The sequence below is a fragment of the Sus scrofa genome, chromosome 12, assembly GCF_054392235.1.
Source record: "Sus scrofa isolate SSC_HxYL_T2T_F1_AM1 chromosome 12, Sscrofa_HxYL_maternal_Yorkshire_Landrace_v2.0, whole genome shotgun sequence".
NCBI classification, from domain to species: Eukaryota; Metazoa; Chordata; class Mammalia; order Artiodactyla; family Suidae; genus Sus; species Sus scrofa.
In genome coordinates this window covers 47,077,810-47,094,613 of record NC_139394.1, presented here as the reverse complement: position 1 = coordinate 47,094,613, position 16,804 = coordinate 47,077,810, and the positions used below count along the sequence as shown (strand labels likewise).

At 38.9% G+C, this 16,804-nt stretch overlaps 1 protein-coding gene across 13 annotated transcripts in view; it reads left to right on the top strand.

Moving 5' to 3' along the window:
- Positions 1-16,804, top strand: part of RHOT1 (ras homolog family member T1) — a 72,153-nt gene that overhangs the window by 40,393 nt on the left and 14,956 nt on the right. For 4 of the 13 annotated variants that reach the window (XM_084985201.1, XM_084985199.1, XM_013989959.3 and 1 more), the window contains 12 exons: positions 816-914; positions 1,438-1,546; positions 2,812-2,932; positions 6,172-6,256; positions 6,622-6,767; positions 8,264-8,364; positions 8,957-9,087; positions 9,775-9,858; positions 12,111-12,230; positions 13,248-13,450; positions 14,505-14,600; positions 16,274-16,396. In XM_084985201.1, the coding sequence (XP_084841327.1) occupies positions 816-914; positions 1,438-1,546; positions 2,812-2,932; positions 6,172-6,256; positions 6,622-6,767; positions 8,264-8,364; positions 8,957-9,087; positions 9,775-9,858; positions 12,111-12,230; positions 13,248-13,450; positions 14,505-14,600; positions 16,274-16,396 (1,418 nt within the window). Of the gene's footprint in view, positions 1-815; positions 915-1,437; positions 1,547-2,811; positions 2,933-6,171; positions 6,257-6,621; positions 7,272-7,649; positions 7,844-8,263; positions 8,365-8,956; positions 9,088-9,774; positions 9,859-12,110; positions 12,231-13,247; positions 13,451-14,504; positions 14,601-16,273; positions 16,397-16,804 lie in introns of those variants that run through there. The other 9 variants (XM_084985202.1, XM_084985200.1, XM_005656986.4 and 6 more) reach the window with 4 other exon arrangements.

Sequence of the window (16,804 nt, the reverse complement as noted above, 5' to 3'; positions counted from 1 at the left end):
TATGGAGATTCCCACGCTAGGGGTCGAATTGGAGCTATAGCTGCCAGCCTGCACTACAGCCACAGCAACACGGGATCCGAGCCGTGTCTGCGACCTACACCACTGCTCATGGCAATGCCAAATCCTTAACCCACTGAGAGAGGCCAGGGATTGAACCCACATCCTCCTGGATACTAGTTGGGTTCGTTAACCACTGAGCCAGGACCCTAACTCGTAAATAAATAAAGCTCTTATAATAGGAGGTTAGTAAAAGCCTTTTGCCCTTATCAAGGAGTGCTGTTTTGTCGCCTACTTGTAAAAGCACATTTTATGTCCCAGCTTTGAAATACACACACATACACACAAATGACAGCTCAAAACATTTAGTCTGATTCTGCTACCAGAAGGTTGATGGTGAAAAATCAGAGAAGTTGAGGGGGAGAGGGGAAGCCCTTGCTCTAGTTTTATAAGACAGCTCAAATGAGAGAGGCTATAAAAAAAAAATAAATATTTCTTCTTTATATAACGGAAAGAATGGATCCTCACTCACGATGAACTTCTCTTTTGCCCGTCTTCAGAGAGCGTGCAGTCATGAAGGGAGAGTTTAACCCTTCCACTTGGTGGCCCGAGTAAACATTGATTCATTTTCTTAAAATGGCTCGAGTGTAAAAGGAAATGGTTTGCTTTAGTTCATTTCCTGTGTTGGTTGTATCCGATATTATGTATTTGACAGTGAAAACATTCAGAATTCTTCTCAGCCTGTTGGTGAAAACCATATTTAAAAATCCCAACCTGTTATGTTAATACAGTTGTTTCCTTTCTCAATGATTTTGCAGATGAAACCAGCCTGTATAAAGGCCCTTACTCGCATATTTAAAATATCTGATCAAGACAACGACGGCACACTCAATGATGCTGAACTCAACTTCTTTCAGGTGGCTTTCATTTATTTCAGACATTTGTGTATCTTGATCTTTCTCTGCTGAGAAAAGCTGCAAAAAACTTAGTGGCTTAAACAATGGTATTTTGATAACCATGCCTCTCTTTCATATCAAAAACTTTCTATCATATCAGGCTGTGTGATCTTTAGAGGGAATAAAACTCTCTAATGCTTAGGAGTTGAGGGGTCTCTGAGAGTCATTTCATGGTGTGCAGTGGGTGTATTTGAGGATGCCTTGAAGTCTGAACTCTGAATTACTTTTCTTTCTTAGTTTTATATGACGTAGCTGTACAAAGAGCTCTGTGTTTTAGAAACCCCAGTTTAGACACTCTCCACGGGGAGAGCAGGGAAAACATGTCCTTCTACGTATGACATGTTTTACTTAATGCAAAGCAGAAGCTGTCCCCATTTAGAACTTGTCTTTCGGTAACAACTCATTCATGTTGCATTATGGATTAATATTTATATTTGTGGTTTTAGTGCTGATTTATTTATAACTTTATGGTTCTTTTTGCTAGAGAATTTGTTTCAATACTCCGTTAGCTCCTCAGGCTCTGGAAGATGTCAAGAACGTAGTCAGAAAACACATAAGTGATGGTGTGGCTGATAGTGGATTGACACTGAAAGGTAGGTGAATGATACTTTTTCACCCTTTTGAATTAACATTTTCAAAATTTGGCAGAAAGTGGAAGTCTTCATAGTATTATCTATATTTAAGGAAATGTATATATTTACTAATATACCTAAAATCTAGCCTGGATATTTAAAGAGTTGTGGCACAGTGGAAACGAATCCTACTAATATCCGTGAGGATGGGGGTTCGATCCCTGGCCTTGCTCAGTGGTTTGGGGGTCTAGCATTGCTGTGAGCTGTGGCATAGCATACAGACATAGCTCGGATCCTGTGTTGCTGTAGCTGTGGTGGAGGTTGGCAGCTGCAGCTCCTATTTGACCCCTAGCTTGGGAAATTCCATATGCCGCAGGTGCAGCCCTAAAAAAAAGCAAAAAAAAAAAGGGGGGGGGGAGTTGAAAGAGACAGGCCCTTGGTGGGGATAATTATCTTTATAGTCAGACGTACAGGTTAGAGGTAGGAAAATTGATTGGATCTTAGGAATGCAGGGGCCTGAGGGTAAGAAATTTCTAAAACAAATTTATCTTAAAATTCTTCTTACTCATAAGCATACATCAAATAGAAATTAATTTGAGAGAAGACATTTTAGGAGTTCCCATTGTGGCTTGGTGGGTTATGAACCCAACATAGTGTCCATGAGGATACGGGTTTGATCCCTGGCTCCACTCAGTGGGTTAAGGATCCAGTATTGCCGTGATCTGTGGTGTAGGTCGCAGACGCGGCTCAGACCCTGTGTTTGCTCTGCCTGTGGTGTAGGCTGGCAGCTGCAGCTTCCATTCTACCCCTAGACTGGGAACTTTGATATGCCTCAGGTGCGGCCCTTTAAAAAAAAGAGAGAGAGAGAAGGTATTTTATCGTCCAATGAAATTTACCAAGCACAGAATATTCCCTGTAAAATATATAGCCACCGTAAAATGAGGTGAATTTTCCATTATAGAAATAAAGGCAAAGATGTTTATTATGATTGCATTTGATTTTATTATATAACTTTGAAAATGTCAGTGAATCCCTTAGGATATGTCTTTGGCCCTTTCACTCAGTACCATCTCTTGCTGGCCTGGGTGTGTATGTGAAATGATTCTGAAATCAGCTCTGTTTCACTGAAATATTTCCTTTGTTTTGATTTGACCTTCAGGATGCAAAACCACTACACCTGTGTCCCTGAGTTCAGCTCTTGCCCTTATGTGTTAGATGCTTTTCTCCCGTGTGACTCTTTACCCATTTTTCACATCAACTGTACATACTAATTTATTGTATTTCAGGTTTTCTTTTTTTACACACACTTTTTATCCAGAGAGGGAGACACGAAACTACTTGGACTGTGCTTCGACGATTTGGTTATGACGACGATCTGGATTTGACTCCTGAATATTTATTTCCCTTGTATGTACCTTTGGCTTTCTGATTGATTTCACTCACCAGAATTTTAAGGTTTTATTTAGCACATAGGTAGATGGGCTTTGAGCTACTCAGGAATATCAGATTTATAGAGCTGTTTAAGCAGGGTTTCTCAACCCTGGCGTGTTTGACATTTTTGACTGGACTGGATGATTCATTGTTGTAGAGCTTGTCCTGTGCACTATAGGATGTTTATTTAACACATCCTTACAGATGCTAGTGGTACCTCTTCCCCCAAATGTGACAGCCAAAAATGTCCCCTCGGGAGTGAAAGCCACTGATGGCTCAAGCTCTCCCTCTTCTTCTAATAGAGTAAACAGGTATCTTTTGAAATTCATTTTATTGAGGAAAGAGATAAAAGGTGCTAGACAAACTTGTTTTTATTTTATTTATTTATTTATTTTAATTTTTAAATTTTTTAAAAATTTATTTTTTATTGTTATTTCCCCAAACACACTTTTTTTTTCCCCACTGTACAGCATGGGGACCCAGTTACACATTCATGTATACATAATTTTTTCTCCCATGGTTGTGCTGCGTTGTATCTAGACATAGTTCTCAGTGCTACCCAGCAGGCTCTCATTGTTAGTCCATTCCAAGAGCCATAGTTAACCTCAAGCTCCCAGTCCCCTCCCACTCCCTCCTCCTCCCCCCAGGCAACCATAAGTCTCTTCTTCAAGTCCATGATTCTCTTTTCTGTGGAAAGGTTCATTTGTGCCGTATATTAGATGCCAGATGTGAGTGATATCATACGGTATTTGTCTTTCTCTTTCTGACTTACTTCACTCAGGACGAGAGTCTCTGGTTCCATCCATGTTGCTGCAGATGGCATCATTTCATTCTTTTTTATGACTGAGTAGTATTCAAACTTGTTTTTAAAGTTAAGACATCAGATGGAGTTCCTGGTGGCACAGCAGGTTAAGCATCGTGCATTGTCACTGCTGTGGCACAGGTTCGACACCTGGCCCGGGAATTTCTTCATGCCATGGGCATGGCCAAATACATACATATACACACATACATGCATACATAAAGGACCAGAAATATATTGGTTAGCGTTTTTCTTTTCTTCAGTCCTTCTCTTCCCTAAGTTTTATAGAGTCCTCAGCTCAGGATAGAATAAGTCATTCTCTTCATGGTTATTTTCCTTTAGATACTATGTTTAAGTTCTGTGTGTTTAACAGGGAACCCAGTGTCACTCTGAAACAGGAGACTGCCTTGTGCCCGTCAGGGAAGTGGGCCTTTTAGGAGGATGACTTTCCAAGATCTGGCCTTTGAGTCTTTCAGCTTTTTTCAGTGGCACGTTATCTTCGTGTTCTTTTTAATTTTAGTATAGCACTATTAGCTATCCATGTAAGGGTTAGGGAAAAACTTAGCTGTTTTTTCCTTCCCCATCATTGAGGAAACAAAATAACTTTTTGGTTAGAGACGTGGTCTGTTAATTAGTTCTAAGTTGAAACTTCCATCATCAAAGTTACTAAATCTTGGCTCAAATAATTTCCCAGATTTTTCAGTACATGTATGTTGGATGAATGAATTTGTCCCAGGATGTTTTCATCAAGTTTTTTTGTGCCATTTATGTGGGTAGATAAATTCTACAGGAGGTTGCTTATTTCTTTCTAAAGTTTGACAGTGAGGACACTCCATCTGTTACGGCTTTGTGACTCTCACTAAGACCTCTTTTAATTTCTCTGTGCGTTCCGCCTTTAACTTTCTGCAAAGTAGCCCCTTCAGAGCCACCACTTGAGTCTTTTTTAGCCTTCTTATTAAATTCTCTGCCTCTGTCCTTCACATTGCTGCCAGGTTAATAGAGAGATAACACGGATTTGGCCGTGTCACTTTCCCTGCAAGATAGGATAAAAGCCCAAGCTTCTTATCCTGGCGTTGGAGGTCATTCATGATCTGCTCTGGGCCGGCACTCTGCCTACCTTTGTTCTAGAAGTAAATACTAAACTATTTGTAGTCCACCAATTAGGTATTGTTTCCCACTCCAGGCTTTTTCCATGATATTTTCACTCTCTTCCTCCCTCTCCCCCAACCTAATTCATGGCTGTTATCCTTCAAGTCTCAATTCAGGTGACAGTGTCTCTGGTGCTGACACCTTCCCAAATCCAGGCCAGAGATCTTCCCTTTCACATGGGCTCCCCAAGCATCCTCAGTTGACCCATACCCAGCAGTTGCTTCATTCTTGAGATAGTGAGGTCATCTTGTGGTCTGTCTCCAGCGTGGGTGTGGTTCCTTACCTGTAGGGGAGCCTGTCTCATTTTTGTGTCCCTGGTACCTCAGCACATTTGATAAATGTTTGTCAAACTGAATTTAGGGTGTGTCAAAGGTCAAATGAGGCAGAAACAACATCTCTTCGCATCATCTTCAGCTCATTACAATGTTGATATTGTATAAAGCTCGTAATTTTTACTTATAATTGGTTTACAGTTCAATCACTCTTATTTGTAAATTTTGTAAATTTTTTTAATTTAATTTTTTTTTTTCTTTTTTGGCCACCCCACAGTATATGGAGTTCCCGGGCCAGGGATCAGATCCGTGCTGCAGTCCAAAGCTGCACCCACTGGGCGAGGCTGGGGATCGAACCTGTGTCCCAGCACTCCCAAGATGCTGCCGATCCCTTTGCGCCATAGCAGGAACTCCAGTTATTTTGTAAATTTTTTAATACAAGCTACCCTTCAGATATTTAAGAGAACTATGGGGAGTTCCCGTCGTGGCGCAGTGGTTAACGAATCCGACTAGGAACCACGAGGTTGCGGGTTCGGTCCCTGCCCTTGCTCAGTGGGTTGACGATCCGGCGTTGCCGTGAGCTGTGGTGTAGGTTGCAGACGCGGCTCGGATCCTGCGTTGCTGTGGCTCTGGCGTAGGCCGGTGGCTACAGCTCCGATTCAACCCCTAGCCTGGGAACCTCCATATGCCACGGGAGCGGCCCAAGAAATAGCAACAACAACAACAACAAAGGACAAAAGACTGAAAGACAAAAAAAAAAAAAAAAAAAAAAGAGAACTATGTATGTCACCTCAGAGCAAGCACTATTGTGACTCTTCTGAGGACTGTCATACCACTCCCTTGACTTCCCTGGGAAAGTCTAAATGGCTGCAGCAAATATTTTGTAAATGATGTCATCCTACAAAAAGGCTTGTAGTTTCATATTCATTTCTTAAATTAAATTTTAATATTTGATTAATGACTTTTATTTTACCTTTTTTTTCCATCAACAGGCTAAAAATACCTCCTGATTGCACTACTGAATTAAATCACCATGCATATTTGTTTCTCCAAAGTACTTTTGACAAGCATGATTTGGTAAGCTTTTAGCTGCGGTTTTCCATGATATGTGATAAAATATTTTTCTGCGAATGATGCAACTGTGTTCCCTGAGCTACTGGGTACTTATGTCACATAGCCAGAAATTACTCAAACGCTCTTAAACTAGGAAAAATACTTTCTTTTATTATTTTACTTTATTATTTTTCCAAGGTGAAAAAATTATTTTCTGATAGACTTACATAGGTTGCCTAATATACATATAAGGAATTTTCTTGATAAAATATAAAGTTTCTTTTCATCTGTTAGTTTTTAGAAGCATAGCTTTACTAAATTAGGGGGCTCGTGTGTTTGGGAATTATTCTCTTAGATATCTAAACATTTTGTGTACTTTGTATCTTCAGGATAGAGATTGTGCTTTGTCACCTGATGAGCTTAAAGATTTGTTTAAAGTTTTCCCTTATATACCGTGGGGGCCAGATGTGAATAACACAGTTTGTACAAATGAAAGAGGCTGGATAACCTACCAGGGCTTCCTCTCCCAGTGGACGTGAGTATAGAGCTCACTTCTTTCCTCTAGAGTTACAGCTCGTTTAAAATTATGGTATGTTACATTCATCATTTTGCAAGTGTGTCAGCACTCACGAAATGCTTCATCATCACTGCCTGTGAGCAGGATTTATAGTACCGTTGCTGTCTCTAAGGTGCACTAGAGATGGTCTGTAAATTCATCAGGAAAGGATGTTTGCTCTTGGATGATTTGCAGGGAAACAGTCATATCAAAATGGAACTAAATTTTAATACTTTTTTGATTAAGGGAACTAGAAACGTCATTGTTACTGCACAGTTCTTTTATCTTTAGAAAATGAGGAGAACCTGATTTTGAGTTTTATCATTGTTATTATTATTATTATTTTGTCATTTTAGGGCCGCACCCACAGTATATGGAAGTTCCCAGGCTAGGAGTCAAATCGGAGCTGTAGCTGCCGGCCTACATCAGAGCCACAGCAACGCCAGATCCAAGCCATGTCTGCAGCCTGCACCACAACTCATGGCAACACTGGATCCTTAACCCACTGAGCAAGGCCAGGGATCGAACCTGTGTTCTCATGGATGCTAGTCAGATTCGCTTCTGCTGAGCCATGATGGAACTCCTGTTGCTGTTTGTTTTTAATGCACTCTTAGGCTTAGTGAGGATGTCTACAGTCTAGATAGAGCAGAGTTGACTTTTTATTTAGAATGCTAAGGAGATCCTCTTGTGCACAATGACATAATTTCTTTACCTTTGGTGAGATTAACTTTCTCAACACCAGGATCTATTCTTTTTTCAAATCATAAGAAAGGCCAACTAGGAGTTCCCATCGTGGCTCAGTGGTTAACGAATCCGACTAGGAACCATGAGGTTGTGGGTTCGATCCGTGGCCTTGCTCAGTGGGTTAAGGATCTGGCGTTGCCATGAGCTGTGGTGTAGGTTGCGGATGCAGCTCGGATCCCGAGTTGCTGTGGCTCTGGTGTAGACTGGTGGCTACAGCTCCAATTGGACCCCTAGCCTGGGAACCTCCATATGCCGTGGGAGCGGCCCAAGAAATGGCAAAAAGACAGAAAAAAGAAAAAATAAAGGCTAACTAATTCTTGTGCCTTTCAGTTATTTTTGTATCTTTCGCAAACTGTTTCAGATTTAATTACCATTAAGTCTTTCTTACTAGCCAGTGTTAGCCATATAATATGTAACATGGGAAACAAATAATATAAAATGTCCCACTCTAGATCTTACAGCAGCTGTGTGGCTCATCTGTGTGGCCTTGCTCTCTCTGGGCAGGTGGAATAGATACAGGATCCTTTGCCCGCATCTTGCATTCTCCTCCCTTTCTTTTCTGCCCTAAGAATGACCTTCTAGGAAAAGCCATGTTTGGGTACATGGGAAATGAAAGCATGCTGACAAAAATTATCTGGGTCTGGTGGTCAAATTATTTGAGTGGTTGTAATTTTTTTTTAATAAATACACGTTTAGAAACTTTTCACATTTTAAACTCTTCCCTTTCTTAGGCTGACGACCTATTTAGATGTGCAGCGGTGTCTGGAGTATTTGGGTTATCTAGGCTATTCAATATTGACTGAACAAGAGTCTCAAGCTTCAGCCATCACAGGTAAGTATCTGAGTACTATTCAGTTCATAATTTAAAAATGTTTTTTAAGGAGTTCCCATGTGGCACAGTGAGTTAAGAACCTGACTACAATGGCTTGTGTCACTGTGGAGGCATGAGTTCGATCCCTGGCCTGGCACAGTAGGTTAAAGGATCTGGCATTGATGTTAGATTCTTTCAGTTTATAATTTGTTATGAGAATAATTTATAACAAAAAGATGGAATGTAGTGTTGGCTATACTTACTGTAATTTTTGTTCATTTTTGCAGTATCCTTTCCTTTATGAAAAGATACTACTTATTTTATGTTGAAATAAATACCATTTGTTTGCTAGAAGTTTACTTTACAGCCAACGTTCAGAAATGTGTCTTTTTCACCACGTGAGGCCCTTCCCTATTAAATTTTGTACTTTATTTCACATACAACTTGACTGTTGTACAGCATGTTTATTGATCAAACACTTCCCAAACATGATAAATACCAATACCCTATTTTGTAGAAGGTGAAATGTATGCTTAGTGCATCTAAGTGGTACATAATTTTTTTCTTTTTTTCCTTTTTCCTTCTTCTTTTTGTTTTTTTTTTTTTTTTTTAGTAACAAGAGATAAGAAGATAGACCTTCAGAAAAAACAAACTCAAAGAAATGTGTTCAGATGTAATGTAATTGGGATGAAAAATTGTGGGAAGACTGGAGTTCTTCAGGCTCTTCTTGGAAGAAACTTAATGGTGAGAGTTCTCAAAAATAAAACTTTACCCAACACATTTTTATAGTTAGGAGTTGACGTAATTTTTGCATAACCATGAGCCTTCTTGGATGATTGGTAGAACTGGGTGACGTATGTATAACAGGAAAGTACAACTAAAGTGTAACACTAAACTGGTTGAGGTGGCTTTCTTTTTGTGTCATTGATGTTAGCTATCATTTGTCTTTTTTTTTTTTAACTAGTGTTTAGATGGGGATTAAATAAATACACATATGAAAGCCTCACACATGGTACTTGGCATGAAGTTAATGCACAGTGAATATTCTGAACCAAACGCTATTGCTGTCTAATTCTGACTGCAGCCTTGAGTAAGGAGATGGACATAATTTCCCGATGAAAGAGCAGATGAAGTGATAGTGTGATGAGAATTGCCAGCAGGTGGCTCTGGGATACACTTTCAGTAATATACTTACTTCCGTTTTAGCTACTGCTTTCCCTTTATGCAAAACAAATACATCTTTTGTTTTAGCCCTTAAGAACTAAGAAATGAAATCAATATCCCCCTTTGTACTGATAAATAATGCATAGTGTAGGGAAGAATGTCCCTTTTTTTTTGGTAACACACCCACACAGATCCACAGAGTGTGTTGATGAAAATGAGTTACTGTTGTTTCTTACTGTAAATAATGAGATTTTTTACTTTTTTCAGAGGCAAAAGAAAATTCGTGATGATCATAAATCCTATTATGCGATTAACACTGTTTATGTATACGGACAAGAGAAATACTTGTTGGTAAGTAACTTTCTGGCACATGAAGACTGTGAGTTATTGGGTCCATTTTTAAATAATTATTTGGAAGTTCCTGCCTTGGCTCTATAGGTTAAGAATCCTTCTGCAGTTGGCTCAGGTTGCTATGGAAGCCCAGGTTTGATCTCCAGCCCGTCACAGTAGGTTAAAAGGCTCCGGCTCCATACCGCTGCAGCTACAGTGTAGATCAAAGCTGCCGCTCAGATTCAATCCCTGGCCCAGGAACTTCCATATGGCACAGGTGCGGCCATAAAATTTGGGGAAAAAAATTCTTTGAAAATATAATTGAATTTAATGTATTGACTTTTGTGTGTTTTTTTTTCCCTCACTTGGTTTATTCATTGGCATTAATTTTAATTATTTTGATCTGTATGGTGATTGCATGGGTATAGTTACAAGTAGAAATTCATCTGTTTGTCTGCTTAATTGGATTTATACCACCAAAAAAAAAAAATTAAATCCTCTTTACTTCCACTTTTTAAAAATTTTTTAATTTTTATTTTTTTAATTACTCAAATGAATTTATCACATCTGTAGTTGTATATTGATCATAACAATCCACTTTCACAGGATTTCCATCCCATAACCCAAGCACATCCCCCCACCCTTTCCACTTTTATTTTTAAAAATTATGTCCTCTATTTATTGTTAACTGGAAATTAGTATGAAAACCTTAGTGCAGGTGCATGGTAGTTTATCTGCAGTCTGAATCAAGTTGTATCTATTAAGCAGGGAGGAGTAGAGTTAACAAATGTGTTAGCCTAAAAAATGAGTTAATGGTATAACTGAAAAGATAATATGAAGTAGTAGAAAGAAGTGGGATGTTCTCTTTGGATCCAGTCTGATTTTTGGTTTGAATCTTGGTTCACCACCGATTAGCTGTGTGGCCTTGGGAAAGTTGTTTATTCTTTCTGAGCCTGAGTTTCTTATTAAGTTACCTAATATGAAATCTCCAAACAAATAATAGGCACTAAATAAAGTTCATAGCCTTCCATTTTCCCTTTGGCAATAGTTTATTCTGTGTGACAGATGATTACATCAAATTTTATGCATATTTTGCTCTTTATGATAAAAGTTCTTTGTTGTTTTCTCTTAAACCTGTTTATCTCCCATCCTTCTCCTATAAGAATAATTCTACATATTGAGGATTTATTAAATCTTGCTGATTGTTGATTTTCCAGTTTTTATTCTTACAACCATTCTTTGCACATTAGTGTCTTCCATGCCTCTGACCATCCATTCTGTCATAGTGTTGGGAACATACTAAGTCACCTCTGACATTCCACTTCCCTTTTCTTCTCCTCAAAAAGATGCATGATCAGTACTGAATTTTGCTTTTGTTGGATCATTATCATATCATAAACTGATGTTTTAGAGGTTTAATAAGAAACATTGAAAAAGAGTTGAGGAGTTCCCGTCGTGGCACAGTGGTTAATGAATCTGACTAGGAACCATGGGGTTGCGGGTTCGGTCCCTGGCCTTGCTCACTGGGTTAGGGATCTGGCTTTGCCGTGAGCTGTGGTGTAGGTCACAGACGTGGCTTGGATCTGGTGTTGCTGTGGCTCTGGCGTAGGCCAGCGGCAACAGCTCCGATTCATCCCCTAGCCTGGGAACCTCCATATGCTGCGAGAGTGGCCCTAGAAAAGGCAAAAAGACCAAAAAAAAAAAAAAGAAAAGAACAGAAAGAAAGAAAAAATGAGTTGGCAGTGAAGTAGAACATCCAGTTGGCATCCAGTTCTTGGGTTTGTGTTTTTGATTGGTGGGGAGGAAGGGAGGTGTGGTAGAAAGAAAAAAGACTGGGAAATCATATCTGAGTTTCAGTTCTAGTCTGATAAGCAATTAGATGTGTTATCTGTGGTGGTGAACTTAATCTCTTTAGCCTATTTTCTTTATCTGTGTTTCTATCTTTATATAGATACAGTATCGGCTACATACTATACATACCACACATACTACAGATACTATTATCTAAAGTATGTAGAGAATTGCTTGTAGGGGGCCTGCACTTTAGTCACTCACTAAATACTAGTTTCTGTAGAACCTTAATCACTGTTTTTCATTTGCACAAATCTGAAGCTCCTTGTTTATCTGTAAGTCTTACTTCTAAAAATAGTCTGAAAATTTATGCTTAGCTAGTATTTTTTAATTAGGAAGTCAAGTTAAGCAAGTAATGAAACATCATGACTTTATACATCAGTGTTATGTTAGATTTCTCATTATCTTTTTCTTTTTACAAGTTGCATGATATCTCCGAATCAGAATTTCTAACTGAGGCCGAGATCCTTTGTGATGTTGTGTGCCTGGTATATGATGTCAGTAACCCCAAATCCTTTGAATACTGTGCCAGGATTTTTAAGGTTTGTTGCTCTTTTGGCTGGTAACTAAGTTAACTTTATAGGGAATTTAATGGAATTGTAATGTGGTGTTTTCTAACTAGGGAAATGTAAAAGAATTATTTGTGGAACTTTTTAAAAAATGCGTATATCTGTGTCCTATTCCTAAAGGTTCTGATTTCATTCTGAGGTGGTAGAGTCCCAGATATCTATATTTTTAAAAACTGTTTTTTCCATACATGACTCTGAAGTGCATTCCTGGTTAAGAACCTCTACATTAATGGAAGGTCTTGGCCATTAGGAATGCAAATTGAATATATGTTGCCAGTGATACCAAGAATAAATCCAGAACAAGAGGATAAATTTGAGGCTTGAAAAGTTAACAATTACTTTGAGATTATCAACCAGGGTTGATGCAGGGCCTGGGTCAAACCTGCATCTCCTGGATACTAATCAGGTTCATTACCACTGAGCCACAATGGGAACTCCAGAAGTATTGTGTCTGGAGTTCCCTTCGTGGCTCAGCGGTTAACGAACCGGCTAGGATCCATGAGGATGTAGGTTCTATCCTTGGCTTCGCTCAGTGGGTTAAGGATTTGGCATTGCCGTGAGCCGTAGCGTGGGTCACAGACGTGGCTCAGATCTGGCATGGCTGTGGCTGTGGCATAGACTGGCATAGACTATATCTCTGATTGGACCTCTAGCCTGGGAACCTCCATATGCCACAGGTGTGGCCCTAAAAAGCAAAGCAAAAAAAAAAAAAGTATTGTGTCTCTTTAATTAAAAAAAAAATTTTTTTTTCAAATTGTGGTGAATCTGAAGAGTTGCTACAGCTGTGTATTTTTTATCAGCTTTAGAAAAGTGGCCCTGGTCTTATGCTCCTGACCTGGACCACTGCCAGTCTTTCCCTCTTAGTTCACTTTCTCTTTGAAACAGTTGATTTTTTTGCCTATCCAGAGAAAAGTTTTAGTGCGTGTTTAATGAAGTTTAGTGGGCTTTGAACTTGTCATCAGATTTTGATTTCATTTTTGTATTCTATAGCAACACTTTATGGACAGCAGAATACCTTGCTTAATCGTAGCTGCAAAATCAGACCTGCATGAAGTTAAACAAGAATATAGTATTTCACCTGCTGATTTCTGCAGGAAACACAAAATGCCTCCACCACAAGCCTTCACTTGCAATACTGCTGATGCACCCAGTAAAGATATCTTTGTCAAACTGACAACAATGGCCATGTACCCGTAAGTACTCGCTCTGCCATCACTTTCCTGCTGCATGGTTCATGGTAACATTGCATGCTGTTTCTAGCCATGAGGGTGGAATCTTTGTCACCTAGAAGTTGTTCAGCAACAGAAAGAGACTTTGTAATGAGAAGGTACAAGTTTGAGTAAATGCGAGTTTGGTTTGGGTACAAGAATGAAATGATATAAATGGTGCTTCTGACAATATCTGAATATTTTCGAGCGGCTGTAACTATCTTAATGGGATAGTACAATAAAACTCAGCCCCTCGCCCACATTAAAATAATAGTCTTACTGCAATAAAATGGGATTGACGTCATGTGCTTTTTGCTTACAAGGTATTTCCATATGAACAAAAAGTTCATTTTTATATTTTTCTGTTGATTAGTTGACCTTGACTATGTCAAGGATTACTAAAATCTTTTATGAATTTATGTTTAAATTATGGGTATGTTTGAGTTCAGGATATAATGTCTTTTCTAAGTGCTGTAAAAGGTAGTTGTAATTGGAATTCTCTGTATATAAATGTTTTACATTAAGTGTTATGAGCCACAAATTTTATGTACATTTATTGTATATCTCTGCATACATATGCACAAGCACATAACTGTGGTCATCTCCATAGCTTACTAACTGCCTTAAAATTGCATGGTTCTTAATGGCATTCTCCTCAAGTACTGTGTTTGTATAAATTCTGTTTTGTGACAAGATAGTTTTTCAGGCAGTGCGTTTCTCAGGACTTTGTAGTTTATTCCATTTATTATTGTGTTATTCTCTAAATTATTTTTTTTCTTACGGAAACTGCAGTATAAAATAGAATCATACTCAAAAATTGCAATAAACAGAGGTTTTTCAGAACTGTGTTAATTCGTACAGATTTTTCAAATCAGAGTTAACTATTGCTATTCCATTAACTGGTATGTTTTTAAAAAGGCAGCATACCCTTGAAATTTTATTTGTATTGGAAGAGAAGTCATTCCTATTACTATAAGATAAGCAAGACCTTATACATGTTTTACCTTTGCTTTAAAACTCTCATGTATGTTATCTACAGAGAGGATCATTACAGAGACAGACTCTCCCGAGACACGGGCAACACTGATAGAATAGAGAATTTGAGAAAAGTCTGGGTCTTTCTAAAAACTGCTTTGTAAGTTACTTTTTCTTTATGGCTTCTGTGGGATTTTGTTGACATTTTCTTATAGATGACCAGCTCTCCTTTTCCACCATAATTAGCATTTAGTAATTATCTAGAAACGCACTGCTTGGTCAGGCTTACTGCCTAACTGTATATTATAGTGTCTTTTTTTTTTTTTTTTAACTATGTAAATGCATTCTCTTAATCCTGTAAATAACCTCAACTGTGTTTTTAGCTCTGCATCTTTAAAATTTTACCGCAGTGCGTGTGAGTGTGCGTGTGTGTGTGTATGTGTGTGTATATGATAAATGTACATACACGGACACTTGTTTATATGGTTAATCCGAAACGACTTCTCATGAAGCATCTCCCTGTTGCTAAGCATACTTTGCATCCCTCCCTTCCGGTGGGTGGAGCCTGTGTATGTTGGAGAGTCCGTTTATAAAATAACAGATGGATTCCAGTATGACAGCTGGCAGTGACTTAGTAGCAGTGATATGTTCATCGTCACGAGTCAAGTTTTAAAAAGGAATGTCTTGATCCTATAAGAGTCTTTTAAAAAATTAATTCTTATTTTTCTTCACGTTGGGAACTAGGCATTATTGGGATGCTGCCAATCTCCACAACCATGCCACCGTGTGCTGTGGTCTCCTCAGATCTCACAAGCTAAGCCAAGTCAGATTGGGCCAGTCCTTTGACTGAGAAGCCTCTAAAAAATGTTCAGGTGTTGCAGGAGGTGATGGCATTGATTCATCAGGTGGCGCCCTTCTGAGTGGGATCTGCGCCAGTGCCTCTTCAGGGGGGTGTGATGGTTTTGTATGTCTGAGTGGCCCTGACCACTGAGCAGTCATTAGAGACCCCCTACTTTGGTGGTTAAATGGAGGTGAAATCGGTTGCCACACGTGCCTGTACCAACCAGTGCAACTCTGCTCAACCAGAAAGGAGTCAGAAAGCCTCCCTAAATTTCGTATTTAACATCAATTGGATCCATTGTTGACTTTTACATCCTTACCCAGAGTTTCATATTCTCATACGTAGCTGCTGTGTTTTGGTAGCTGACGAAATTAACCCTCTATTTTGGGTTCATGAGAAATTTATGAAGCACTTTGATTTCTTTTGGGAACCATGGTGCTTGATGAATTTAAAGACGATGCTGTTCATATCTCCTCAGGGTCGAATAGACTTGTCTATTGACTCTTCTGTATATTCGTCACTCTTCTCCTTCCTGGTTTTCAGGCATGTGTATGTTTGCTGAGGGACGAGTAGGAGGAGGGGATGGGTATTTAAATGCTAGCCGACTTTGACCTTCTGGTGGGCGCTGTGGCTTACTCAGTTTTTCTCTTATTAATTTAGATGAGGGTGCCATCTATTGCTGTGCATATTTATTCCACTAAAACTTTTGTGATAAAAATTCCATCCCCCCTTCAAGAAAGCAAAAATGTTAGCTAATTTTCCCTAGATTTTCTATGGGGAGGGAGGAGGGAGCTATTGCCATTTATTATATTTTTGGTAAATGTGGAATTGGAATTTTGCACAACTTTAGCATGCCCCACACTGTCCTTTTTTTTTTTTTTTTTTTAGTGTTGCTTATGCCTAAATCTTTTTTTTTTTAAGTTGGCACACTCTCACCTGTGCCATATTTATAAGTAAGAACTCAACTCCTGTCCTTCTGTGTGTTTTCGCAGCCATGCCCGGTTACGCTGTATGTGCACCTGCAACAGGTGTACATTTTGCATCTGTCAGAACTTCCTCAACTCAGACTTGCTGCAATCTGTAAAGAACAAAATCTTCTCTGCAGTTCTTAACAGGTTCTTAACTTTATTTACTGGGTACCAGGCATTCTGTTAAAATACAAAAGAAAAAAGTGGATAACTATTTATCATACTCACTACAAAGACAGCAGGCCGACTGATGCCCAACTAACTTCCACTAAAATTCTCACTGTGGTGACCATGTTTAGTTCTGGAATAATGCTTAATGTTTAAGAATTAATAGGTATATTTAGGGGACTATCAAATAAGATTTTGGCTTTTTTTCATTAAGGAAGTATTTTTTATATTAGAGGATAATACATGTAGGGAAAAAAATCTCTTGACTCCGAGATATTGGAATTGATTAGGACTTTAGTAGGGAAAAGACACATTGATCCCAAATGTTACACTTTACTCAGCTTGCATTAGAGTACAACTTATTAAAACCATGCTGGTGTGTGGAGT